A 27,725-nucleotide genomic window follows, 5' to 3' on the forward strand; every position below is an offset into this window, starting at 1 on the left:
AGGCGCTCTTACTTGCGTCATCCGCCGCCTGAGCCCGGCTCCAGCCCTGGTTGATGTTGTGCGCCTGGTGTCAATTGGTTTATGCAGAGAGTTGAGTGTGTGACAGCTCGCAGGAGACGCTGCAGTTAGTGTCCCAGCAGGCACGGTCCTTTATGCAGAGAGTTGACTGGTTAACAGCGCGCAGGATACTGTGCAGTTATTGTCCCCGCAGGCACGATCAGTCGCGTCTGCCCCCGCCTAAGCCCCGGCAATTGCTGTGCCCATTGGCCACGCCCCTTGCACCCGCGCAATTGCCGAACCCATTGGCCTTGGCCACGCCCCTGGGCCAACGCACACGTTTGTTTTTCACATGCCCTCAAGGCACGTTTTTTTGGGGGGGAGGGGAGGGGAGGGGAGGGAGGATGTGCCGCGCGATTGTTGCCATTTGTTGCGGCCATTGGCCACACCCCTTGGTGTCGCGCAATTGCAATTGCCACGCCCATTGGCCTTGTTCACGCCCCCAGCACACGCCCCCCAGCACAACGCACACGTTTAAGGAACGCTTTTTTTTGTCATGCCGCGCCCCGCCCACACCCACAAGGGACTACTTTGCCGGTAAGGTTCTTTTACTTTTCTAATGTATATGGTGGGCAGCTGTGTAGCCTATGTCCATCTGCTGCAACTGTCCTTTCTAATGCTGTATTGGGTGTTGTGATTGGTGCTGTGGTTCCCGAGATTACCCGCTTAAAAGGTTTGGGCTCTCTCTTTATTATATTAGTATAGATAAAGCACCTCTACCACATTTTTCATCCAGGCTTCGAATTTCTTACAGTTATGCATCTCTCTTTGCCCACCATGGTTCCTACCTTTCCGACCACACTACCAGCACAAAGTAGCAGCACATTCTTCGCGTCCCCCCCCCCCGTCTTTCCCCTAAGAAAGTCTCATATTGCACGATTCTGATAAAGATGACCTGCGTAGGATACATTTTTACTATCTTTCAACTCAGGGCGAGTGTTCCAGACTACACTAGGGCCTATAAGACTCTAGATAGTTGGTGACAGGGATATGGTTTTCTCAAATACAGCAAACACTGATTGTCATGTGCAAAAATATGAATGGAGAAAACAGGGTACAAAAAAAAAAGGAAGGGCAGAAGAGACAGCAGATGATCGTGAGGTTTATATCTTCTTACCTCTGACTTCATGTAAGCAGCAACACCTTTGGCTGCCCCAATAATCACATAAGGTACGCGATCCCCCAAATTTGGTGCACTTCCTTGATCTCGCTTTCGCATCCTGTATATAGAAATAAAACAAAGGACTTTAAAATTTTCTCTGCAAAACACTTGGCGTCTGTTAATAGAGAGCGGGTGCAAACAACGCGAGAAAGCTTATGGACTAGGAGTACTGAAGTTACAATTGCAAGTAATGGAAATATTAACACAGTTTTCACAGTGTTATATCGCTTCCGTTATCTGCAAGAACCCACCATGTGGAGGCTACTCGAACTGAGTAATCATCTTATGGCAGTAGAGTGCAAGCGTTTCGCTCCAGCACAGTGCAGTATAAATACCCTCATGCAATGCCTGTTGCACTTGCGCCAAATTCTTCCAACATAAAAAATAGTAACACTGTCTTTTTATCCAGCCTCAACACACTCAGTATTAGTAATACTGGTTTGTAACCAGATGGTGCAATAGGTCAAATAAAATGTCCTACTGGTCTCACATACAAGTGACCCTCTCCTAGCGGCTACACAGGACACGACCAAACACATTTCCTGTAGTGCTCAACTGGAAGCGATTTTAAGCGCTTTGCATATTGAAAGACAAACAATTGAAGTACAGGGTGATGAAGTGATCTGCCCACACAATTTGTCAAGTCGGGTAGTCAAGTTTGTCAATTCTATAACCGAGAACTTCACAATTAGCTCTGATGCCTTTCCGAGGAAAATATGATACAGATCTTCCTCAGCCCAGGAGCTCAGTAGTCTCTTGACTTGATAGGACTAAAAAAAGTTCAAACTGTAACATTCGATTCCCAGGCTAGCAATGGAGCTGGAGGTGTAGTCCTGGGCAGAGTTCCCTCATTCAAGAGTAGATATCTACTCTACAACACTAGCTTTTCATAAGATCATCAGATGGAACTCCCGGCACTCCAAGATTGGTCCCAGGCTTTGTCAAGAGGTGGACAGACAATTACCACTACCTTAAACAAAAAGAGCCTCATATTGGGCCTGAATATTAAAGAGTATTCTCAGCATTCATTAATACTAGTAGCCCATGCTGGGGTGGAGGTCTTCATCGACCAACAGACCTCTATCCCTCCATTCACTATGCACCTGCACCACATCCCCCATCACTTACAGAGCACACAGTCACAATGTGAGTAGCAGTGGTACATTGCGAACAGGTGAGACCAGTGTTTGTGGCTCCCAATGTGTGCAGCCTGCTAGAGCACAGCGCATGGGGTCAAATTTTGACAGTTTACACCGAGAACTTTATGACCAAGCACTAAACTGCTCATGCTTTACAACTGCAAAAATTGAGGCGAAACATTTGTAAATACAAGTGAAAATCACAAGGTAAGAGGAGCACCTCTTGGTTGCCCCCTTTCCTTTGCTGAAAGCTTTATTGGCCATCATGAATCAAAATGCACTGATAAGCTGGCTTAATGCATGAAGCCCCTTGTGATCATATTCAGTGATTCTGGACTGAATATGTAAAAATGATTTAGACAAAATTCATATTTATTTTGTTTAAAATCAGGAAGCGCTGCACCTACAATGAGATTTTCTTAAGAAGAGTGATGAAGATAGGAGACTGGTAGCTGTTAATTGGAAATTTGGGACTGACAAAAACAAACATTGGAGGCACCAAGTTGAATCGGAAGAAAAACAACTTGGCTGATTTATAGGAATATTTGGGAAAGCAGTTTCATCAGAGACATACCAAGAGAAGGAATATCTGGGACTTTAGACTAGGTATAGCAAAGTCATACTAACAAGAAGGTGTGGGACATATCAACAAGAACACCACCTAGGACACATTAGAAAAAAAATATGGGGCATCCCACAGCGAAAAACATTTGAGACATGACATCAGAAAGAATTTAGTGGAAAGAACAACCAGACCAACATCGTCGACACACTAACAATGAAAATGTGGACACTAACAGGAAGAATATTTGGGACACAGTAAGCAAGTTGTCAGTGGCATTTCATTAAGAGAACCGTTGAACATCCTAGCAAGTGGATCACTTGAGACACCCAGACAGTAGGGCCACATCAGACACAGCAAGGAGCACACAATGGACAATAATGGACACATAAATGCACACATAAAAATAAATATAATCAGATACATTCCTTCAGTATCTATGGCATACCATCTACTATCTGCTGGGCTACAAATCGTTGTTACACCTGGGCAGGTGCAATCCTTAATAGGCCGGCCTTAACACACTTGTGTTGTCTTTTTTTTTAAACAGATTTTATTAAGAGTTTTACAGTAAACATAGTACAAATACTTCTTGCCTACGAACACCTTGGATTGGCAAACACATTAATTACAACTCCATTGTATTTCCCCTCTGTACGCTCAGGTATTGCATATCTCAACTTACATAACCAAAACAGAATTTCGCCCTCGCTCCTCGCTCTCTCCTCACCCCACTTAAGGCAGAACCCCAAAGCCGGACTAACATCATCAGATAGTTTGGGTTGTACACTGTTACTATTACGTGGTTTATTTCTTCTTTCCACAGTCTGGGAAGACTTACACAAGTAGGTCTCGAAGGAGTTTACATTACAAGGTGAGCACAGCTAGTTTCAGTATGCTTGATCATGACCGTGGGGGTGGGGGGTTGGGGCAGGCGAACCAGCAGCAAATAGTACGGGAGAGCTCGGCTCGGTTTTTGTAGGACGTCCACTATTGTTTCCCATTCCTGTGTGAACTCCATCAATCACATGCCTCATCTGGCTTCTCTAAAGAGCACTTCGCTTCATATCCTTTCTAGTTCTTTTTGCCAGGTGGAGAGGCGAGGGCTACCAGGGGCCTTAAAGTGTTATGTCGGTTCGCGTTATGATAGTAGAAACAATAGGTCTTAGAAGCGGCTCATGAGCTTAGTTTTGGGGGGGTGTGGATACCAGCTCAATAAGCAGTGGTTAGGTGTGCAGGGAACCTCCCTAGAGATTGCATTTGGCACTACCGCCATCACTTCCCTCCAGTACTTATGCAGCTGGGTGCAGCCCACTGTGCACAAATATGTCCAGGGGTAAGGTATGCAGTGTGGAGGATTTAGTAATTGATCAGTTTAAAATGGGCATTTCTTGAAGCCTTCGGTATTCGTTCCAGGATATGGGCCCAATCTGCATCAGGTATGGCAGTCCCCAGGTCCTCCTCCCTGAGTGCCTTCAACATGTCTAGGGGTCTAATCAGGTCTAACATTAAAGCCCTATATAAACATGTGACAGCTTTAATAGTGCCTACCAACAGTACTATGTACTGACAGGTTCTATGGGGCGGAAGTTTGGACATACCCCTTTTCGGGTGTTTGCGGTTGGCTTCGTCACTGCCCCTGTGGGAGGTTATGGGCATTTCCAGGGAGGTCGGGATCTGGGTTTGTGTCTTTTGCAAACAGCATATCCAGCAACGACAAATGTCCCTGAATTCCAGAGTGATGGCCCATTCTCAATAGTTATCCAGCCAGGTTACTCTGTTCTGGAACAAATGGTCCCAAGCTACGTTCTGGACTCAGTCGGTCTGCCACACATTGTGTAAACTATTGAAGTTTGGCAGAAAAATAGTTGTTTTCAAAATATTGTCCCACCAGTCCTCCATCTTGTGATGAACGATCCAGCTTGGAGAGTGCCACCCTTCTGCGTCCTGATCCCCAGCTCATGCCTGTCATCAAAAATGTTCACTTTTAGATAAGAAAGACAGTGAGGTTCCCAGAGTGATTGTCCCAAGGCTTCCGGTGGATTGCTACTCGGTCTCATAGGGAACAAGCGAGATTTAAAACAATTTATCCACAGACCCGACCACAAGCCAAACTCCTCTAGTATAGTCCGAGCACCCTGTAAATTTAAAGTGGTGTCTCTGGGAAATAGTAAATGGTTGTCTGCATATAATGCTGTGTGGTGTTGATGGTCTCCAATTTAGAGACCCCAGTACCTAGTCCTCAACCCCCACTCCCCTTGAAATGCTGGCCAGTGGTTGGCCAAGCCAATCTTAGCCGTGTTTGCAGGCCAGGCCAATAAAGTCCTTGATTTGTCCACGCTTCTCATGCACCTGAACCACATAGTTTCTATTTTCGAGACATTTGAGCCTCTCAACTAGGACCGCAAATGTCTCCTTAGCATCTTGTAGGGCTTGCGGTAGATCTGGGCAGGTCTATGCTTTTCTACCTCTCTCAGTTCTCATTCCCACTCCATGAACTCCTGCATCAGAGTGCCCCTGATTTCTTCTGTCTCAGCAATGCATTTTCCCCTGACCACTGCCTTAAAGGCATTCCCATTCTACCAGTGGGGAAGAGCTCGTCCCAGTGTTAACTTCAAAATATTGCCTAATTTGTTCCCCAATGACTTCACGATATAATGGGTCCTCCAATGACTCTGGTTTAAGTCTCCAAGTTGGTATGCATGGACGTGGGTGCTCCCATTTTAGGTGTAGCAATACCAGATTGTGGTCCGATATCGTGGGCTCAAGATATTCTACCTCATGAAACAAAGCATATATGTTAGGGGTGCAGAAGAATGCCTATAGCCGTATATGGAGGTCGTGCAAGCTTGTTAAAAAGAAGCAGTCTCTTGCTTGTGGGTGCAGTTGGCGGCATTAATCTACTAAGCACCATTTAGTCTGCAAAACTCCTGGCAGTCCTTGGGACCGGGGAGTCCTTAAGTGGGGGATGTGAGCGATCAAGCCTTGGGTCTGCTACACAGCTAAAATCTCCCCCTAAGATCACAGAGTGGATCATTTATGCGGCTAAGGGGACAGATAAAGTAGTTAGGAACTTACCTTGGTCCACCATTTGGAGCATAGATATTAATCAGGGCTATGTCTCGCCTTCCAGGCGGCCAGTAACTACTACATATCTACCTTCTGGGTCTATCAGGTCACTTGTATGTTGAAAGGGGACACCCACGCTGATCCAAATTAATACTCCCCTGGCATAAGCCGAGTATGTGGTGTAATAGGCCTGTCCTCTCCAGCGTCTCTGTAAAGCAGATCCCTACTTTCCTTTAGCAACACTACATAAATTCCCCTCCTATTCAGATATGAAACACTTTGTATCTTTTGGTCATGGTATGCATTACCGTAATATTCCAGGAGAGTATTTTGTAATTTAAGGGAGTAGCCATTGTTCTATCCTACTACTGCTCCAAAATCTCACCTGCCTTTGCTGAGATCCTCCCCGTGATTTCACTACTTGTTGTGGACCTTCCCCTATGTTTTTAGGGAGGTGCAACTCGTATTTCCCCATGTATCTAATAAATCTACCATCCCAAATCCAGCTCCCCGGGATAAGCAGATAGAAACCTCCCATTCAAACATGCAACCAGAACACACAAATGCTCTCAGGAGAACTCACATGCCGTACTAACTTCGCAGTCATGGCTAGAGCGAGCCCTCCTCTTGTATTCTCCCCATCCAACTTCCTGCTCAAGGAGAAAAGATTAGGGAGACCCAGGAGGCAAATCTAATTCCTATACACTCCTCAACGCCACCCAGGAGGATCATACTTTCAGGGTTAAACATGTGCACCAACAAATATGCAGGGTCAAATTATTTCATCCAAAGTTCCAGGAGTCACTGTGGGAAAGCTAGAGCTCGAATCCCCTGAGAAGGTGGACCAAAGATCCAAATCATAGTTCTGAGTTTTATCACGGTCTCTCGTTGTCGTGGGGCCCACTTCTTTGCTGCTCAAGGCCACCGCCATCACCCTCCGAAATGCCCAGCGGGCCTCCACTCTGGATGGCGCTGTCCAGCTGATGGTATGACACTTTTGTCGCAATCTGGTTCAGAGAGGATGACCATCACATGAGCACAGATTCGCTCCATCCGAAAGGCGTTGGCCTGGCCAATTCCAAACCTCCTGCGAAGCCTGAAATTACTGTGCACCCTTCTGTGTCACCACCCACAAATGGGCCAGGAATAATAGAGCGTAGGATATCTGCAATAGTCTTCATTTTTTCTTACCTTCCTGGAATGTAAAACCTTGCTTTTGCACCTCCTGTGAGAAGTCTGGGAAGATTCTAACCATGTTATGGACCACGAGGTCCCCCTTCTTCCTGACTTGGCTCAGTATATGACCCTGGTCTTTATAATAGGGCAGTCGTGCCACCACTAAGCGTGGGGAGGGCCCCAGGCAGCGGGGGCCTCACTGGTACTCTATTTACTCTCTCCAGACCATAAAACTGGGACAAGCCATCTCTTCCAATTTCATCTCACAGCCACTTTTCAAATTAATTCAGCATACTATTGCCCTCCACGTGCTCTAGTAGTCCCACCAATAACATTATTGCAGCGTGATTGATTTTTCGCAAGTTCCAGTGTGTGAATCTTCATCTACATTGCAGAGAATTTCTCAATCAAGACAGATAGTGCAGTAGGCACTTCTGCTAGGTCTTTCTCTGCCGTGGTGACCAGGTCAGTCAGGCGGCAAGGGTCTCGCAAGATCCCCATATCAGTTACTAGGGTATCTATTTTGGGTTCTGGCTCTTCCCACAATGCTGTAACCGTAGGATATCCTGGATCGTAGGGCCCTCAGGGGGTCGCTGGACCGGTGCCCTAACCATCTTGCGGGTGATAAACCATCGTCTGCGGGGGCACCTCCAATCTGCTGGACCCTTTTTCTGTTTACTTTCCCAATGTCAAGGAGGCAGGGGGGGCAATGTTGCTTCTTGGTTCGGGATAAGTGCCTATGGCTGCAGTTACCCGGTGAGGGTTCAAGTCTGAGTCGTTAGCTACACACTGCACTCAGTTAGTATTTGCTACTCTCTGCTCTGGAGGCCACTTAAATCCTTTCAGGTTGTCCGCAGCGGCTGGCAGAAAATAAGTCCCCAGGTCAACCCCCACTGCCCAGCACTGTTCAGTTTCCTGCTGAGGCCGGACTGTAAGTAATAGCACCCCAACGCACGGAAGGCAAAGGGGGGAAGGGGTAGCCACCCACAGGGAGGGCGGCTGTAGGTATGTACCTCAGTTCTAGTCTCTGCAATTGATGCAGTTTTTCAGGCAGTGGGGAGCACAGGGCTATAGGAATCGGTGTCTCTTGCCCTGACTCATTAATTCCACTTTTCCACCAGGCCTGTATGCACCAACACAGGCTGCAGACAGGGACCCCGGAGAGGCAGCAGTAGATAAATGCTGTTTCAGCTGGCTGCAACAGTTTGTTCGGACTCGGGTAGTACGGATGCCGCTCCGATGCAATGTGGACTCATTCGCAGTCAACCAGGGTCCCTGCAACCTAGCACTCAGCAGCAGCCGCCGCCGTGACCACTGTTTGGGCCTCATTTTATAGATGGAGCTGCTCTGGCCCCCACTGTCAGGTCCTCCACAATGCTGCCACTGCAACTCCTTCCCCTCAGTTCATCGGGACCTGATGGGCCCCATGGGGGACAAAAGTGGCCAACCAGCAGTCCAGATCCAGAGCTGCATACTACCAAGCCACTTAGTCAAAGTATTGAGGGGGGAGGGACTTGCTTTGCTATTGTACCTGGTCACAGCTCCCCCCCACCACTCAATGCCCATAGCCACCCAGCCAAAAGCCTCCTTCCTGCTCCACACCCGGCAGTCGACTCTCCGCGGGGCCTCGTGCTGGCCCCCAGCAGTTGCCTCTCCTCTAGTCATAAGACGGGCGGCCTCTTCTCCGTCGCCACCAGGCTCAGTTCAGCAGGCGCTCCTGGGCGTCAGGAGTCCGATGGGTCAGAGTGGGCCGGGACCTTCTAGTCATCACTCGGAACCACATCAGCTCCACTCCAGACCCCATAACTCAGAAGCAGGGTGGGCGACGCTGAGAAGGCGGAGATGAACTCCTTCACTTTCACTTGCATTGATCGTAGCGCCCCTCTTCAACTTTGGCCGTGCCTTCTTAGGCCACCGCTGCTCGCTCTGCCAGCCACCGGAATCCATGACTAGGCCCTGCATAGGCCGCCCTGGACTTTTCTCCCGGGACCCATCAGAGGTGGGTGTCCCGGTCACTGGCATTGCCTCAGCAGTTGATCAGTTTCCCCAAAGCCATCAGTCTATTGTGGGGAAGCTCACGGCTGATTCTCAGCTCGGTAACTGCTAGCACGTAGGTGACGGGCTCTGATCGGCTGCTGCTGCCATCTTGGGTCGGCCCAGCTTGCCTTCGCCGTTATCTATGACTCACTCCATAAATTAAGTTTATCGGCCCCTAGGATGCCAGCAATGTCAGTGGGTCCTGCAATCTCTTTCAGGCTCCCTGGATAGATTTAAAATAACAGGATAGTGTCAGATGGCGTTTCAGCAGCGGGAGCACAGCTTTGTGCTTCCTACCCAATTGGCGTCAGGCCACGCTCATGTGGTCTTTCGAGGCACTTTACTTCCAGCCAGGACATCTTCGAAGCAGGTGCAGTACTTTTAACTACATTGTCTGTAGTTGTGTATAGTCCTAAGGAAAGCACCAATGAGCTTCTGGCATGCCCTCTATCTCAGATGATATAATCACTCTCAGTATTTCCTTCTGATTTGAAAAAGAGCCAGTATTTCCAGCAAACAGTGGGCACTGGTAGAAAGTCATCACCAAATCAGATAGCATTAAAATTCATTTTGTTAGCTAAGTGCTGCTTCCAGGAAGTCTGCAATCTGTGGTTACGAATAGGAGTGCAGGGCACCTTAAACTGGTCTTTAGCTTTGTTGCCATCAGTTACCTAATAATTGTAATGGTGTCCTGAGTTGCCTCAAATCTTTTAGCACAAGTTTAGAAGCACTGAGCACCAATAATGGTGCACATCTTAGAAATAACAATTGGCATATGTTTTTCTACTCCTTTCAGCAGCACTGTGCATTTAGGACACTGATGTTTGTATTAGGATGCCTGCAAGGCTGTACTCTTCACTCTGGTGTCTAGTAGGCAGATTATTCATTTTCCTAAGGGAGTGACCCTGCTATAATCGACTTCCAGTGTAGTCAAGGAGGAGGAATATAGGTGTCCACCATTAGTGGCAGAGGTTCGGGAAGACCACTGTTGGCAAACTGACAAATACTGAAAATCAGCATAATGCCTACTGGTTGTGGTCCCTCAACAGTTAACAGCAGAGGTCAAGTTATACCTGCCATGTAGGGTACTGTAGTATGCTCACTTGCAGTCATCTTAATCTGTCTGGTCATCTGTCTACGGTGGTTGGCTCCAGGGTCTGAGGAACACTTGCAAATATAACAAAACGATTTAGGGATCAGGAAAATGTCTTTGTTTTGGTGGGTTTCAATACAATCAAAATGCAGTTCAGACAGACAGGCAAATATTCAAAAAGAACTTAGTTCAAGCTTGATTCTCATGGCAAAATTTACTTGACCACGCTACCCTGTCCTGAACCTTTTCCAACCGAGAAGCGCCTGTTTTATTCTTAGACGACTTTTCTGTGTTTTTGTACTATGATCCCATGCTTCGGTACTTTACGACTTTTCATGTGTATTCTTATATTTATCCCATACTTGTTCTTTCCCCCAAACTACTGCATTCATAATGTGGACAGGAGGAAGGACAGAAAGGACAGGTCCAAAATAATGGTATTCACACTATGCCTCCTACACAAGGGTTTTCCACACACTATAATGTAACAGAAGGATTAATATACAGGAAGCAGTGGTGGACGAGTCAAATAGACAGCTTGGAGCTAATTACAGTACTACAGCTTGCGTGTCAAAATCAATCAGGATTTATAAAGCGCGGCTAATCACCCAATAGGATATCCAGGCACTTGCAGGTCTCGAAGGTTTATTCGAACAGTAAGGTCTTGAGGGCCATTCTAAATCTTGGAAGTGAGGCGATGGTCCAGAACTAACCCCATGGGCCTCACCCCTCTGTGCCTTGAGTGCTGAGAAAAGGTTACAGAAGATAAGCAGGAGAATTTATAATCAATGACTACAAGTGCACGGGAAACAGCTATTACAACGCGACAGTTACTACGCATACCCTTAACCACGCATGCATTACAACGCATGCGTGGTTACCACGCATAGCCTTTACCGCGCATACCTTTACTACGAGATGCGCAGGCTGCGACCTCTGAGTTAGCACGCGGAGTTCCGGTACTGGATATCTTCCAGGCAGCAACGTGGACTTCCCTACACCTGCTCACAAAGCATTCCTGCCTGGACAGTCGTGTCTGTCGGGATGAGCACCTCGCTCTATCAGTCCTGCAGGACTTTACAGTGTGAAACAGTTTCACAGACCCACCTTCGGGAAAGTATTGCTTGGCTATCTATTCTAAAGTAAGAAATCTTCAACTAGAAGTCTCTATCAGATGAACACGTTACTTACTTTTGGTAATGCTTTATTTAGTAGAGAATCTATCTAGCCCTAGATTCCTTACCAGCCCACCCATCCTTCCAATTCTGCGAACGTATTTCTAGGGACAGGGCTTTACTCTTTCAGTGCCCTAGTTTTCCACACCAGTGGTCCGTATTCCTCGTGGCATTGCGATCCTGTCATGGAAAGTTCCAAAAAAAAAAAACCTATGTAGGTGGTCTGGGGTGGCGCCTATATAGGCGAATGTCACTTCTGATGCAGACGACGGAACATGAACCCAAACTACTACACTTACCGGCGCGCAGGGGTACTGCTCGTGAATAATTTCTGTATTTGGCGAATGGGGATAGTTCTTGGGTAAGGAATCTGCAGCTAGATAGTCTCTACCAAACAAGGCGCTACTGAAGGTAAGTAACTTGTTCATTGAGTGTATTTGTTTAAAGTGATAATGCTCACTACAGATAAGAGTCAGAGCTGCCTTTCGATTGAAGCAATGTAAACTTGTCCCGCACACCCTGCAGACATGCTGAATGCAGCTAATAACATTCAGAAAGCTAGTGACACATTAAAATATTAAGCAGAGCCTCGACGCGAAACAGTTTCTTAAAGTTTGATTTTATCTTCCTGAGCTGTTCTACCTCGGTTTCATCTTGTCAAACTCCTAATGCAGTGGGATGACGTGGCCTTCCCTCTCAGTCTACAGCAAGTCAGACAACATTTATTCAAGCCTCCTTACATGAATTGATGGCCCAATCCCCAGGGGCATCCATAACTATGAACACACCTTCCATCATGGAACCAGCCACGACCCGGGAGAATCAGATCTAGGGGGCCTTCTGCCATAAGTTTGCATAATTTTGTCAGCCAGCTACATTCTGAGAGGTATGTCGCAATCATTGTAGACTCTTGACAGTCTCATGGAAAAAGCAGTCTCTTCTACCCCTACGTTGACCTGAGGGGTCCTGCGAGTCATTTCTGGTAGAAATGTCATGCTTTAGGGAAGGCCAACATCTTTCATGGGCATTTTTGTCCTGAGTGTGCCACTCCATGGGTGGACCATATCTGTTCTTCGTCAGGAGGCATAGTGGATGAGGTAGTGAAAGTCGCTACAGCAGAAAGTCTCCATTCAACAACATCTATCATGGAATCCGGGATTTACTACTAAGGTGGTAAATAAAAATCATGTCATATCCTGTTGAAAATTAAACAGCATTCTTCTGCTAGTACTAGTTGTATTTCTTCTTCTCCAGAGACCTTCACCCCTCACCTCTGTACCCGTTCCTCTTGTCACTTGTATTTTTAGCAGGCTCCTCATTGGTGCACTTGGGTTGTATGACGTTATAACACATGCCGTTGCAACGCATGCCTTTACCAAGCTTGTGTTACAACGGAATGCCATTACCACGCATAACCTTTACCACAAAAATGCCTTTACCACGCATACCCTTACAACGATTTTCGTTGTAAAACCATGCATGATAATGGCATATTCATGATAAAGGTTATCTCTGATCCCCCCCCCCAATTCCTTTAACTGCTCCCCTGCGCCCTCCAGCTCTCATTTTTTTTATAGCCCCTTTCCTGTACCCCTGTGCGACCCCCTGCCCCCATTCCTTCTAAGAAATACCCCTGCCCGGAACACTAAAATTCTTGCCCTGCGCGATTCCCCCCACCCACAAACCCTTCTATCAAATACCCCTCCCCTGAACCCTAAAAATGTACCCTTGCACGACAGCAGCCCTCATCCCTTAATTATTTTTTTTTTAACTAAAATTCCCCTTACCTCTCCACGACCTCTCCAAGCTCTTCGAGGTACGTTGCACGTCGTAAAGAGGAATCGGAAGTGTCTTTGTTTCCTCTAACTACGCTGATTGCCTCCATATCTTTCAACAACAGAAATAGAAAACTACGGAAACAGGTGGGTTTTTTTGGGTGGGGGAGACCCCCCCCTCCTCCCCAACCCCTTTTTTGAAACAGCCCCCTTTTGGAAGGATGGGTGGGCTGGTAAGGAATCTGGGGCTAGATAGATTCTCTACTAAATAAAGCATTACCAAAAGTAAGTAACGTGTTCTTCTGATAGAGACTTCTAGTTGAAGATTCCTTACTTTAGAATAGATAGCCAAGCAATACTTTCCCGAAGGTGGGTCTGCGAAACTGTTTCACACTGTAAAGTCCTGCAGGACTGATAGAGCGAGGTGCTCATCCCGACAGTAACGAGTGTCCAGGCAGGAATGCTTTGTGAGCAGGTGTAGGGAAGTCCACGTTGCTGCATGGAAGATATCCAGTACCGGAACTCCGCGTGCTAACTCAGAGGTCGCAGCCTGCGTATCTCGTAGTAAAGGTATGCGCGGTAAAGGCTATGCGTGGTAACCACGCATGCGTTATAATGCATGCGTGGTTAAGGGTATGCGTAGTAACTGTCGCGTTGTAATGGCTGTTTCTTGTGCACTTGTGGAATGAGCATGCAAACCCTCAGGGGGGCGCTTCTTGGCCAATACATAGAAGTACTTAATGCAGAGCACAAACAAGCGGGAGATGACTGTTTCTGTATGGCTTGTCCCTTCTTCACTCCAACATACCCCACAAAAAGTTGGTCATCTACCTGAAACTCTTTTGTGCGGTCAAGTTAGAACGACAAAGCTCTTTTAGGGTCCAGTCAGAGAAGGTGCTCCTCTTCATTAGAGGGCTAAGGCAGAGTGTAAAGGTAGGCATGGTGATGGACTGGTCTATATGAAAAGAAGTGCCAACTTTCTACAGAAAGGAAGCTTCTGTGTGGAAAACCAGCTTGTCTGGGTAGATGTTCAGGTTCTTGGATGACAAAGTCTGAGGTTCACTGACCCTCCGGGCAGATGCTATTGCCATTAAGACGGCCGTCTTGATGGTAAAGAGTCTGACAGGACTATTGTGCGGTGGCTTAAAGGGAGCGCACATCAGATATGTAAGGACAAGATTGAGGTCCCACGGAGGCATAATGAAGGGCAAAGGTGGAAACGTTTTGCAAACCCTTCCAAAACCTAGTCACCACATGGGTTTTGAACAAGAATGGCTGATCTGAAAACTGCAGAAAGGATGAGATAGCAGAAAGATCACCAATTGAGGTGCCCAAAGGAGAGCCTTGCTGGGCAAGAGCAAGGATAAAGAGAAGGACTTGAGAGAGGGGAGCAGAAAGAGTGTCAACCCATTTCTTTGCACACAATGTTACAAACTTGCTCCAACAGCAGGCGTATACAGCCTTGGTAGAGGGATGCCCGTCTGCCGAGATAAGATTGCAGACTTCGGGCAGAAGGTCAAAAGCTGTCAAGTGTCGCTGCTAAACCTCTATGCTTAAAGGCAGAGCGCTGATAGGTTCGGGTGGAGATATCTCCCCTGCTGCTGCAACAGAAGATCCTCCCAAAGGGGCAGCCCAATTGGAGGACCAATGGCTATGCTCAACAGCTCGGGATACCAAACTCTCCAAGCTCAGACTGGAGCCACAAGGATGACTTGAGCCTGTTTGTTCCTGATCTTCTTGAAAACTCTGGACAGGAGTGTTATGGGCGGAAAGGTGCAAAGGAGGCCTGAGCTCCACTTGAGATGAAAAGCGTGTACGAGCTAGAGTCTCCTTGGAAACTCCAGCTTACAAAATCGCTGACATTGCGCATTCTCGGGGGTGGCAAACAGATCTAACCAAGGCTTTCCTCACTGCTGAAATAGGCCTAGCACCACTTCCAGATGAAGACGCCACTCATGACCCCATAGGAATCTTTGGCTGAGTTTGTCCGCTCTGCCCTTCAGAAATTCCGCTGTGTGTTGAACCACCATGAAAATGTACTAACATTCCAGATATGTCCAGAGACGCAGGCCCTCTTGACAAAGATTCCATGACCCCACCCTGCAATTTGTTGCAGTGCCACATGGCGGTGATGTCTGTGAACACCTGCACTAGAATCCCCTTGATGGAGAGCAGGAAGAGGTTCAATGCCAGCAGGATCGCCCGGAGCTGCAGTATGCTAATGTGGAGTTCAGATTCTGCCAGAGGCCTCTGATCTCCATCCATCCCAGATGGCCACTCCATCCCCGGAGTGACGCATCTGTCACCACTGTCAGATCTGGTTGGGGATGGGAGAGGGATCTGCCGCTGACCCAATCGCAGTTCTTTACCCACCAGTGCAGATCCTTTGTAGTTCCCTCCGAGATCTGGACCATGTTCGAGAAATTGCCCTGATGCTGTGCTCATTGGAACTTCTCACTGTAGAGCATGATATGCCAATGGGCATGTGCCACATGCAGGAGGCCAAGAGGACCAGCAGCTTCAAAATCAGTCTCACTGAAATCGAGGTAGAGCAGAAACATTGGTATCTTTGGCTGAAACACTAGTATCATTGGCTGAAACATCTGTATCATATACTGTATATCCTGGGCTCTCTGTTCGGTAGAACAGACCCAATAGTGCACAACGTCCAGAACAGATCCGATGAAAAGAAGCATCTGAGAAGGAGTCCGGTGTGACTTTGGCACACTCATAGTGAACCCCAGCGAGTGCAGGAGGTCCGCTGTAGCCTGGAATGGGGAAAAGACGACAACCTGGAGTGAGTCTGGCTTCAACAATCAGTCATCGAGATAAGGAAGACTGGCACCCCTGTTATACGTAGATGAGCGGCAACCATCACCTTGGTGAACACCCGAGAGGCATTGGTAAATCCAAACTGGAGCACAGCAAACTGAAAGTGCTTATGCCCCCCGTGTGGTTAATCAGGACGGGGATGTGGAAGTATGTGTTGTGCAAGTCCAACATTACTATCCAGTCTCCCGGCTCCTGGGTAGACAGGACTTGAGAAAGTGTGAGCATTTAGATTAACTCCATTTTCAGGAAGAAATTGAGAGGGCGTCTGTCCTTTTTGGGCACCAGAAAATAGCAGGAATAACAACCACAACCTACTTCTGGGGTCAGCACACTTTCTATGGCTCCCTTGGTCAAGAAAGCAGCTTGTTCCTAATGGAATAAGGAGAGATGGTCCTCCGTCAGCCTGTCAAAAGTGGGTGACATAGGTGGAGGGGAAGTCACAAAGGGGTTGGAGTAGCCCCTTCGGACAATCTGAAGAACCCAACAGTCTGATGTTATTGACCTTCAGTGTGGCAGGTGATGGCATATCCAGCCTCCCACTGGGTGCCCATGATGGTAGGAGAGAGCCTAGAGGGGTTTAGAGGCTGCTGCATTTTTGGAGTGGTGGGGGAGGAGGAGTGGACTGCCCCACCTCTGGCTGTCTGACCCACGGGATTTGAGGGTACCGTGTCCTCAGCCACGCAGAGGCTGAGAAGCTTGCGCGCCGTGGTGGCTAGGTGGGTAAAGATGCGGCTATAAACCCCTTCCATGCGCCCACGAATGGAGCAAAAGGCGGACTGGGATGGGTGAGGGGTCATGGAAAGGCCCAAAGACCTGGTTGTGGCTCTGCTACCCTTAAAAACACTCCAGCGCAGAGCCCGCTTGACTCCCAAGAGACGGGAGTCATCAAAGGGCATGTCCATAAGTAATGGCACACCCCATCTGCCATGCCCACGTGGCACACCCTGTCTGTCATGCCCGCAGACATGGCATACAATATATGTAAGTCACCCCTACAGCAGGCTTTATAGCCCTAAGGGAGGGTGCATTATATTACATGTGAGGACATATCTGCATGAACAGATATGCCCTGTGCAGTCTAGTTCAATTGCTAGATAGTTCAAGTGAGCAGGGAAGCCATCTTAAGTATATTTACTGGGCACTGGTCATTAAGAGTTCCCTAGCTACATGTCCTATGTGTTTGGTGTCAAACACTTTGTCTTAATAAATCTCCACACCTGCCAGTAGAGGATTTATTAAAACATGCAACCAGAGGGCACGCTAAAGGTGTCCCCTGAAAACCTACTAGCCTCTTAGGGTGCTGACTGACTGGTATCGTCGAACCTGTCACCACAGACATGTTTCTGACCCCCTACATGTGAAAGCCTGCGCTCTCTGAAGCTAGAAACTATGCCTGCTCCGGAGAACGTGTTCACACCTCCTACAGCAGGATGACTAGTGAATCTGCATATCAAGACCAGTGACTTCAATGCCCCTGCCACCCTTGATATGCGAACCTGGGTTCCCCCAGACCTAGGAGATGCGAGACCCTTCCCTTTGGCCCATTTGGCAACAGGACAGGTGGGAAATTAACTATTCTAGGAGGTGTGGTACACTACCAGGCCAGTCACACCCCTACGGTGGGCTGCCTGATGTGCGCCATCAAAGAAGGATTCCACCAAATTGGTTTTGGTGGAATTAGACATTCTGGGACAGGGTTATGCCCACTCCCCACAGAAAGTGGTCATATAGTGGGTGCAGAGACCTTCACTCCCCTTAACCCCCCAAATTGAGTATTTAGGTGGTCAGATTTGTCTGACTGAAGAAAGGAGGACAAACAGAGCTGAAGAACCGAGAACTGCAGACTGCTGGTGGACTTCAGCGCCAAACCCTGCCTGCCTAAATGCTCCTGTCACGACAATCTGATTATTCCTGCAGCTGTGCATCCTCCAAAAAGCCTTGGAAAGCTTCCAGGACTTCGCAAAGCTGTCACTTGCCTGCAGGCACTGACCATAATGTCCTTTTCACCATTTTAAAAAAAAGTATTTTATTGGTTTTCAACCCAAACATCATCCCCCCATACAAGGACCAACATTGATAAAGGCAGTTACTGGATACAGTGCACATCATCGTCTACAGTTGGGTTGGCGTTTACCCCATCCTCAACATCAGAATGAACATTTCAACCTCCCCTCCTTTTTCCTATCTTACCAACGATACTCATATCTCATACATCCACCAATATGACGGAAACCCAACATGGCACTCCCTTGGGTTAGAGCCTCCTCCACCCCCCTCCCTCCCAACCCCTTTCACTGGTGCGCTCTATATATTCTAAATAAGAATGTCGAAGCATCAACAACATGCTAGGGTACGTCAATATCTTAATGCGTTTGGGCTGCATTACAATACCCACCATATCCGAATCCACCTCCTCCTTTCAACCGGCAACCACAACCTAGCTATATTCAGTGTGCCTCATCTAGTTCTGAGGGAACCCCCAAGGAGTAAGAGGACGAGTCCGGCTCCGGCAGTGTCAAAGTCACCACTAAAGCTTCCCACGCCTGTGCAGTTCCAATCGCTTTTTCATTATTCGCTCTCCGGGCCTATTGGAGCCTGACCACACTCTCGCTAGCCGCCCAACTCAGGAATTCTGTTTTCCAGTGCTCTATACTAGGGCCCTGTGTGGACTTCCACTAGCTCGTTAGCTCTCGTCTGGCCAACAGCAAACCCAGATCGATGAATTTACTCGTTACCTTGGTTCGCGCTGTGTGTGGATACCAGTGCAGTATGCATGTACCCATATAGGGTTCTATCTGCCTATCCGTCACCCCGCACAGGATCTCCCAGTATCTGCTGAGCTGCGGGCAAGTCCACATCATAAGCTGTAAGTCTGCAGCATTCAAACGACATCTAGGGCAAAATGTAGAATCCACATTAAAATATTTATTTATCTATCCTGGGGTTAGGTACGCCCTATGTAATATGTAGAAATGAATACGTTGGAATCTAGCATTAAGCGTACCCTTCCACACCCTTTCCACTAATTTAGACCAAGTATTTTTACCCAGATCTACCTCCCATTTTCCTCGCAGCTGAGTCAGTGTGTGAAGCCCCTCCCCCATCATTCGCCGATAAAGGCACGTTACTGCCTTTATCATCCCTGCGGCCATTACCACAAATTGGCATGTCGGGGACGTCTGCGGTTCTATCAGCCCTTCCCCCTCAGTGTTCCTGTATCGCTGCCACCAAAGCGGCATGCCGCAAAAAATCACCTCTGGGCAATCCGTATCTATCCTGCAGTGTCTGATAAGGCAGGAGAGCTCCCTCCTTGTAAAAGTCCCCGATCATCTGCCACCCCAGTTCTTTCCACACTGCTAATGCTGACCAATCCCCTCCGTGCTGAAGGGCTGTACACATTCCAAGAGGTATCTCCGGAGCATACGGGCGAGTCCCACCCACTCTACGTCTACTTCTATTCCAGCTAGCCAGTAGCGCTTTCTCTTCATATGTCAACGAGTCTACCCGCAACCGCTAGCCCAGAACCACAAAAGATAGTATATGCCCTGAGAACCGGCGATCCTCTGGACCATCTGGTCCCCTAAACTCTCGTGCAACCGCCTGCGTGAGCCACTGCAGCAGGGCCGCCAGGTAGTACAGTTCGAAATCTGGGACTGCCCATCCCCCTTCCGCTCTAGGTCTCATCATTGGGGTCAAAGCTACCCGCCTCCTGCCGCTCCCCCACAAAAATCCTCCTACCATAGTCCTGAGTGTCCTAAACACCAGGCCCAGTATCCAGATTGGCAGCGTCCTGAAATAATCCAACAGTCTAGGCAGCGCCACCATTTTCAGAAGCGCTACCCTTCCTGGCACTCAGAGTGGCAGAGTACTCCAGAAAGTCATGCTTCCCCTGATTCCTCGCACTGCCCTATTCACATTGCCCTCCAAAAGGTCTGCCTGCCCATGATAAATGTTAGTCTCCAGATGCGGTAGGCAGCATGGCTCCCATCGTATTCCATGTAATTCGTCGGGGATTTCCATTGCCCGAAGCGCCGGGAACAGGCAAATCTTCTCCCAATTCACACACAGCCCCGATACCGCACCAAACGCCCGCAGCAGCATCCTCGCACCCACCAGGTCTGAACCAGGGCCCGCCAAGAACATCAGCAGGTCATCTGCATAGAGCTATATATAATGCATGTCTCCATGCATCTCCAGCCCCGTATAATGCTTCCCCGATCTAGCCTGCACCACCAGGGGCTCAATCGCCAGTGCAAACAGCAGCGGAGAAAGCAGGCAACCCTGCCGCGTCCCTCGTCCCACTGTACAGGAAGCTGACACCGTTCTCTCCGTCCACACCCGAGCAGTCACCGATGTATACAGTATTTGGGTCCACCTAAAGAACTCTTCCCCCAATCCCATCTTGCGAATAACCTGAAAAAGAAATGACCATTCTAGGCTATCAAATGCTTTTTCTATGTCCACCGAGAGAATCAAAGCAGACGGTACCAGGCCTTGGCAGTTCTCTAGGAGCCGCAGTAGTCGCCTCACATTAACAGCCGTATTACACTTAGGGATAAAACCGGACTGGTCTTGGTGTATCAGTTGTGACATATATGGGAGTAAGCGAGAAGCTAACATCCTACTCAAGATTTTGTAATCAGTCGTCAACATTGACAGCGGGCGATATGCCTTCATATGGTATTTTATGTTATCATATCAGTAGCTTCCCTTCCAGGTTTCAGAAGGGGGATAATATTAGCCTCCCTGTCCTGTATGCTTCCCGATAAATCAATTGCAACCCCATGGCCAAGCAATCCGCATATTTGGCGTAGAATTCTATAGGGAGTCCGTCCACCTTAGGCGTTTTGTTGCGAGCCATTTGTTTAATCGCACTCCTAATCTCTTCTACCGTAATCTCCCTTCCCAGCAGATCCCCCTGTTCCTTGCTCAGGCTTGGTAGAGCCACCTCCTCCAAATAACTCCGTATATCATCAGGGCCCTGAGTCAGCTGGCTACTGTAAAGCCCAGTGTAATATTCCAGGAACAGGTTGTTTATCCCCGATTGGGCCTACCAAGCCCAATATTGGCAATCCCCTGGGGGCCGGATTAGCCAACCACGCCAGCAGCACGCCCGATTTGTCCCCTTCAGCATGCATTCGTTCTCTATAGCTCTTGTAGTCAAAGGAACGCACTTTCTCCACCTGAACTGCTACCACCTCTCTAGCTTCCGAGATCGCAGCTTGCAAGGTCGGACCCTCTTGGAGTCCCGCAACCGGCCTTCCGCTTTCGCCAAGTCAGTCAAAATCATTTTCCGTACTCCTGCCACCTTACTATTACAGAGCCCTCTAGTCACAAACTTAAACGCATCCCACTCAGTCGCTAGTGAGGTCGCAGTCCCCTCGAAGTATTGTTCAATACCAGTCCTCAGCTCCTCCCCAAAAACCGTATCTTCCAACGCTTCTGGTCGGAGCCGCCAGGTCGGTATGACTGCCCTCTCCTTATTTGCACTAGTAATGGGTTATGGTCAGACAGCGTTCTCGCCAGGCACTCGCTACCCGTCACCTTGGAGTGAACCACAGGGGCGCATAATACGGCATCTAACCGCACATGCAGGTCATGGAGGCCGGAGTAAAAAGAGTAATTTCTCTCATCTAAATGTTGGGCACGCCACGTGGCAATTAGCCGCCAGTTGGTTTGCCATGTGCTTCTTGCCTTGGAGATCCTATGCACCGGAGCACCAGAAAGCGGGGGTGAGATCTATCACTTCCCACATCCGTTATCGAGTTAAAATCTCCCCCCCCCAAATATCGTTTCAATAGTGAAATATGGTGCTAGGCTCCCCGACAATCTCTCAAAAAAGGACGGCTGGTTCACATTGGGGGTATACACACTACATAAAGCTACATCCACTCCATTAAGCCGTCCCATAACTGCCACAAATCTTCCCTTCAGGTCCACTAAATGCTGCAGCGGCTGAAAAGGGACCCCGGCCCTAATCCACGCCAGGGCCCCCATGGCAAATGCAGAGTAAGTCGTGTAGAATAATTGCCCCCTCCATCTCTTTTTTAGAGACGCTCCCTCAGTTAGGTTAAGATGTGTTTCTTGAAGGAAAGCTATCTGTACCCTTCGCCGCACCAGGTAAGCATGCCCCTTGTGTCACCTCTGCATCGTATGAAGCCCCAGCACATTCCAAGTTATACATTTCAAATCATGCAACGTCCCCATAGGTCAAGCCTTTCCCCCTCGCACCCACCCCATAGCTACGAGCACACTGGTGTCATCAACTTCCCAAACCCTCCACCCCAACCCATCCCAACTCCCCCCTCACCCCCAGAACAGGCACTACAACATTAGAACCCATCCAAACTATTACTTAAACACACCCATTAGGACCCTAAGGAGCCAACCCACACAAACTTACGGGAGGTAAGCCATAGGCATCAGAGAATCAGACACCTAATCGTCATCCCATGTGCAACCCCCGTATCACTGAATAAGACCATGCGATGGCCGTGTAGTTACGAGGTCTTCTTCTACACATGATGCACAGCCCTCCCTTATTCCACATCTCTGGATAATCAATTACCATTCAATTAAGTCCCTGGGAAGCCCCCCTTTCCTGGCCCCCCGCCCATTACTCTGATCAGGATCAACCAATGTCTACGTCACCCATCAACTATCTCGTCCGCTGCTGTCCCAGCTGTCACATGGGGCAGCTTCTGGCTTCCGACCTCCGAATGCTCATCTTCCTCTTCTAGGGACCCTCCTTCCGATTCTGTCCCTTCTTGGAGCGGTCCCCTCCCCTCTTGCGAAATAGCCGTAACAGCCTGCAAAGCAGCCGTGAGCTCCATCTCCGTTTGCGTCGCCGTCAGTCTCTGGCCCGTCGGTTGGCGACGCCGATTGCGCCTCGGTCTTCGCGGTTGTGGTCTCATCCCGTCCATACGCACACCACTCCCCGCTTCTACTATTCCTGCTTTAAACCTCTCCAACCAGTCCCAAGCCTCCTCCGGGCTTTCATGGAACGAGGACCTGTCATCCACCGTTATCTTTAGGCGCGCCGGAAACATCAGAGAGTATTGAATACCCTTGTCCCGCAGTGCCCTCTTGACTGCCACAAACGATACCCTATGGCGTTGGACCTCGAGCGTATAATCTGGGAACAAAGTGACCTTGCGGTTGTCCACTGCGTACGGGCCCGCCCTCCAAGCTTGGCTCAATAGTAGATCCCTGCCTTTGTAATGAAGTAGCCTGGCCACCACCGGCCTCGGTGGTCTTCGGGAGCCAACGGCTTGGCAGGGACCCTATGGGCCTTTCCAGGGTGAAAAAGGTTGTCAGGTCCTCCGGGGCGACGGTTACCTTCAGCCAATTTTCCAAATATTCCACCATGTCTGCAACTTCCACCCCTTCCGGCAGACCTACCACCCGGATGTTGTTCCTTCGATTTCTCCCTTCTGCATCTTCCGCACGCTTCTCCAGGGTCCGCAGTCTATGCTGAAAATCGGCCATCTGAGCAGTCATCGACTTCTGAGCTGGTTCCAGGCCCTCAATGGCTACTTCGGTTTGCTTCACCCTATCAGCCTGCTTGATGTGGTCCGCACGGAGTAAATGTAAATGTAAAATGTAAAACGTAAATTGATACTTGTATAGCGCACTACTCACCCGCAAGGGTCTCAAGGCACTTGTACGAATACCACTGTGGAACCCATCCTGGCTTTCCCTGTGAGGCGTCCACTCCTGGACACCCCCAAGGTGGAGGCCAGGCATCCTTTGCGTTGTGGGGGCAGTTGTGGAGATTAAGCAAGCTATTGCCCAGAGTTGCAGAGTGGGACTCCATGATTGGAGGCACCGAGGCGAGAACTATCAGGTCCGTGGAATTTTTGAGCCCAAGACCCGCTAAGGCGGGAAATTGAACCCTGGTCCCGGGCCAGACCTCTGCATCAGGGTCTGCCGCTCTAACCATTGAGCAACACTTCTCCACTAACCCCAGCCCTTGAGTCACATGGCCGATGTCCTTTAGCAAGGCTTCCCTAGTGTCTGTAATGGCTTGTAGTATTTGGTCAACCTGCTGCTGGAGCATCCCCTCCGAGTGTTGGTGCAGTCCCTCTCGTGTTTCCATGACAGCCGTGTTGTCGTCCTGTCCTGGTGGCGCTCCCACTTGTTTCCCCCTTGGTTTCCCCATGACCTCCTTGGACTTGGGGATCCCCCAACAAGCTGAGCCGGCACTGTAGGTCACCTCCTTTCCGCCGCTGCTCACTCTGCATGCGTACCTCAGGCAGATTGACTGTTCCCAATTCGCCGTTTCCCGCCCTCCTTCAGATCGGCCCACTCCGCCAAGGTCGTTCACCCAGCCCAGTCAGTCCGTTCCACACTGTGCTTTCGGCTCCCCAGATCTACTTTCCAGTAGAACCCGTCAGATGTATCTGCTGGGCTCAGACCGGCCTCGCCTCCATGCCGCCCACCCCTGTCGATGGGCTGCGTCCCGGGTGGATTTGAAGGGGTCTCTATACCAGCACCAGGCCAGCATTTGTCATCTGCGGCGCTCTTCTGGTCGGCCCAGTGCACCTCACCACTTCCGTACTCATCACTGGTCAGCGCACAGCGCGGCCCCACAGCAGAGTCAGCAGTTTGAATAGTCCCTCTGCTGCATTCACCAGCGCCATCGCAACTGCAGTGCCTAGGACACTTCTTATCGAGGGCATTCACCAGTCCTCCCAATGGGCCTCACATCTGCTCCTCTGGCTCTCCCTTGCCGTGCCAAGCCCCCCTTCGGCTTCAGAACGCTCACCTTCGTGGCTCACTGTACTCAATTACGCTGTCATCGAGGCCCACAAGGGAGGAGCACCCAGCTGCTCTTCAATAGCAATGCCCATATGCCTAGACGCCTTACTCTCCAGGGTCAGTTAGGAGGCCCCGCAAGCCACTTTACTCAAGCCTACCAACTTCAAAACCCACCCCGGGGGCGTCATCCTCCATGCCTGCCAGCCGTCTTCCAGCACCAGTAGCCTATATGCCTCGCCCTCCAGGGACGGTCAGAGCAGGTGAACCGCCTATATCCACTGCCCCAGTATGATGCAGAGAACCCCAGTGCTGCTCTCTATCTGGGTCTCCCAGTTCACAGCCCCACTACGAGCCCCTAGCATGCATCCCAGGCAGGAACAGCAATCCTGCTCCCTAACTCCCCCTGGATCGCCTCGGTACCTCCAGGCGTCTTTCCCAGGTGGAGCTGCTTCTGAGGGAGTCTCGCCGCCTGCGCCACCATACGCACTTCTCTCCACTCCGGCAGTCTGCTGAATCCGCGCTTGGGCAGAGGGGGTAGGGCCCGCTCACCGCAATCGTCGCTCCGCACCACGTCGCAGCAGGGCACAGGTCTCCGCTGCCGATTATGTCACAGGAGCCAGCCTCCCGACCGCAGTGTGGCACTTCCAAGTCCGCCCGCTGCACCGGGTCCCTGCCGCTTCAGCTCCCCGTTCAGCTGTTTACACCACCATCTTTTGTCTCTGGCAGTAGGTCGCACCGGGACTCCCAAGCCGCAGGAAACCTTCGGATGGACGGCGCCAAGCACACAATGGGCTCCCAGGCTTTAAGGCTTCTCTACCAGTAGCTCTGATTGGCCCCAGCTTCCGCAGCTCCCATCAGACTCTTGGAGCTTCTGACGCCACCATTTCACAGCTTCGATTCGGCTTCCTTCAAGTCTGCTGTTCGCCCAGTAGATCTTCTACACAGTCACTCTCCAGGTCGCCTAGTCGTCTAGGCGCATTCCTCATTCGTTTGTGAAAATCAGGGGCTTAGCATTGCGCCCTTAATCAGGATAAACACCATGGGCGGCGCGGAGCTCTGCACTCAAGCGTCTGCTCTCATCTGCCTCGTGGCCATGCCCCTAATATCCTGTTCACCGTTAGGCTGTTCACCGGGTCTGACGCAGCAGTCGCCCAGGAAGAAGTCACTGTGCTCCAAGAGGTCAGATCCGTCTCCCCACCAAGTGAGAAGATGCCAGTACCAACCATAGCGACCCTGCACCAATACCCAGAGTACTGACCCCTTGCAGCAACCAAAGCTTGTTTGAGTCAAATCCGGACTCCAACGCTGCAAAGACCGAGCAGTTGACAAGGGACGTCAGCATCTCAGAGGCCAACAAAGAGAGTGGCCCAGCTGTCCTGTTTGTCCTCCTTTGCAGGTCTAACCGAGAACTGTGGGTGCCTTTGGCTCACGGGCACCAGCCGACCAAAACTCTCTGCACCAGAGCTACCTCGCTCAGGTCCATGAAAACAGACAATTCTCTCCTGCTTCCAGTACCCCCACAAACTAAGCCCCCGTTGGGAACTCCCAGCCTTGTCCCCAAGTTTCCCACTGCAGGCTGTTTCTAGGTGGGTCCCTCTTTTCCTACGGTGTAGCGCGCAAGTCTACCCACCTGTCCAGCACCTCGGCACCAGGACACTCCAGGGCAGGAAAACTAACTGCTAGTGGTACTTTGGAACTTTGCCCCATAGCACCTTAAGTCCTAAAGGGGACCCCTGAGAATCGTTTACAATTATCTACATGCAGTATATACCTTTTTCACCACAGAAATGCAGTATTGCGTAAAAACGCATTTAAGTGAAATTTTTACTTACCTGTAAAAATTGCCATTACAAAAAATACTTACTCAATTACAAAGTTCTTGCTGTTAAAATATATAAAATTACCTGTTATTTTTCTAAAATTGGTGTGGAGTTTCTTCTTGAGTTGCCTCATTCATTGACTCCTTGTGTCCAACAAGTGCATTAACACTACCCTCTCATTAGCCTAAACTGTTCGCCCACACTACCACAAAAGAGAGCTATTTGGGATTAATAATTTAAGCCCTGTAAGCCAATAAGGGTTGTCTGGACTTTCTACATAGTATTCCTCGTTTTGGTATACTAAATAAAAAGCCAGCTTCCTACAGTTAGGGTCTAGGGAATTGTATGCTTCAGGGTCCAGCTACCCCACCCAATCCTCCCAGAGTCCCAGCCCCCAGGAACAGTGTTAGGTCTTGGGCTCCGGCCTGGAAGGCACGGATCCAGTGGGGTGCTGGAGCCGGCATCAGATGACGTCCCTCCGGCTCTGCGTTGATGATGAGAATGGGGATGGCATCACCAGGGGCCCAGGAGAGCTCTTAGGGTGCATGGCGTGGCAGTCAATGGTGGTCTTCGCGTCATGATCGCGCTTGAGGCACTGTCGGCAAACAATGTACAGCCCCGTCACCAACATTTGTCGGTGACAGGCGCTGTAGGGCCTGAAGGCTGGCCTTCCTATATGACACCCTGCCACAACAGAAGATCTAAAAAAAAGACTGACAAAAAGTCAAAAAGGTCAGTCAAAAGAGGCTGGGGTAGCCCCATCTGATCTGCGGTGACTGGCGCGGAAAGAAAATAACTGACTTCAGTCTGCTGGGATGTTAATTTTATAGGCACCGCACATGCTACTTTTGGCGCAGACAATACACCTACTGCGCTGGGGTACTGCTCATGAACAACTTCCGGATCCTATCGGACACTTGGGGAGAATTCGAAGGTAAGGAACCTGGGACTATAATTCTCTATCAGATACAAGTTGTTTACTCCTTGAAACGATATCTTTTTAAATATACTAACAAAATGAACCTTCTCTTTCTTTATAATTCTGTCACTTTCTGTCATTTAAAAGGT

At 49.4% G+C, this 27,725-nt stretch overlaps 1 protein-coding gene across 1 annotated transcript in view; it reads right to left on the minus strand.

Annotated features, from left to right (window-relative positions):
* POLD1 (DNA polymerase delta 1, catalytic subunit) overlaps positions 1–27,725 on the minus strand; it is a 357,307-nt gene that overhangs the window by 148,389 nt on the left and 181,193 nt on the right. Inside the window, exon 14 of the mRNA XM_086929347.1 lies at positions 1,175–1,277. Coding sequence (XP_086785473.1) covers positions 1,175–1,277 — 103 coding nt within the window. The remainder of the gene's footprint in view (positions 1–1,174; positions 1,278–27,725) is intronic.

This window comes from Lissotriton vulgaris, chromosome 7, assembly GCF_964263255.1.
Source record: "Lissotriton vulgaris chromosome 7, aLisVul1.2, whole genome shotgun sequence".
NCBI classification, from domain to species: Eukaryota; Metazoa; Chordata; class Amphibia; order Caudata; family Salamandridae; genus Lissotriton; species Lissotriton vulgaris.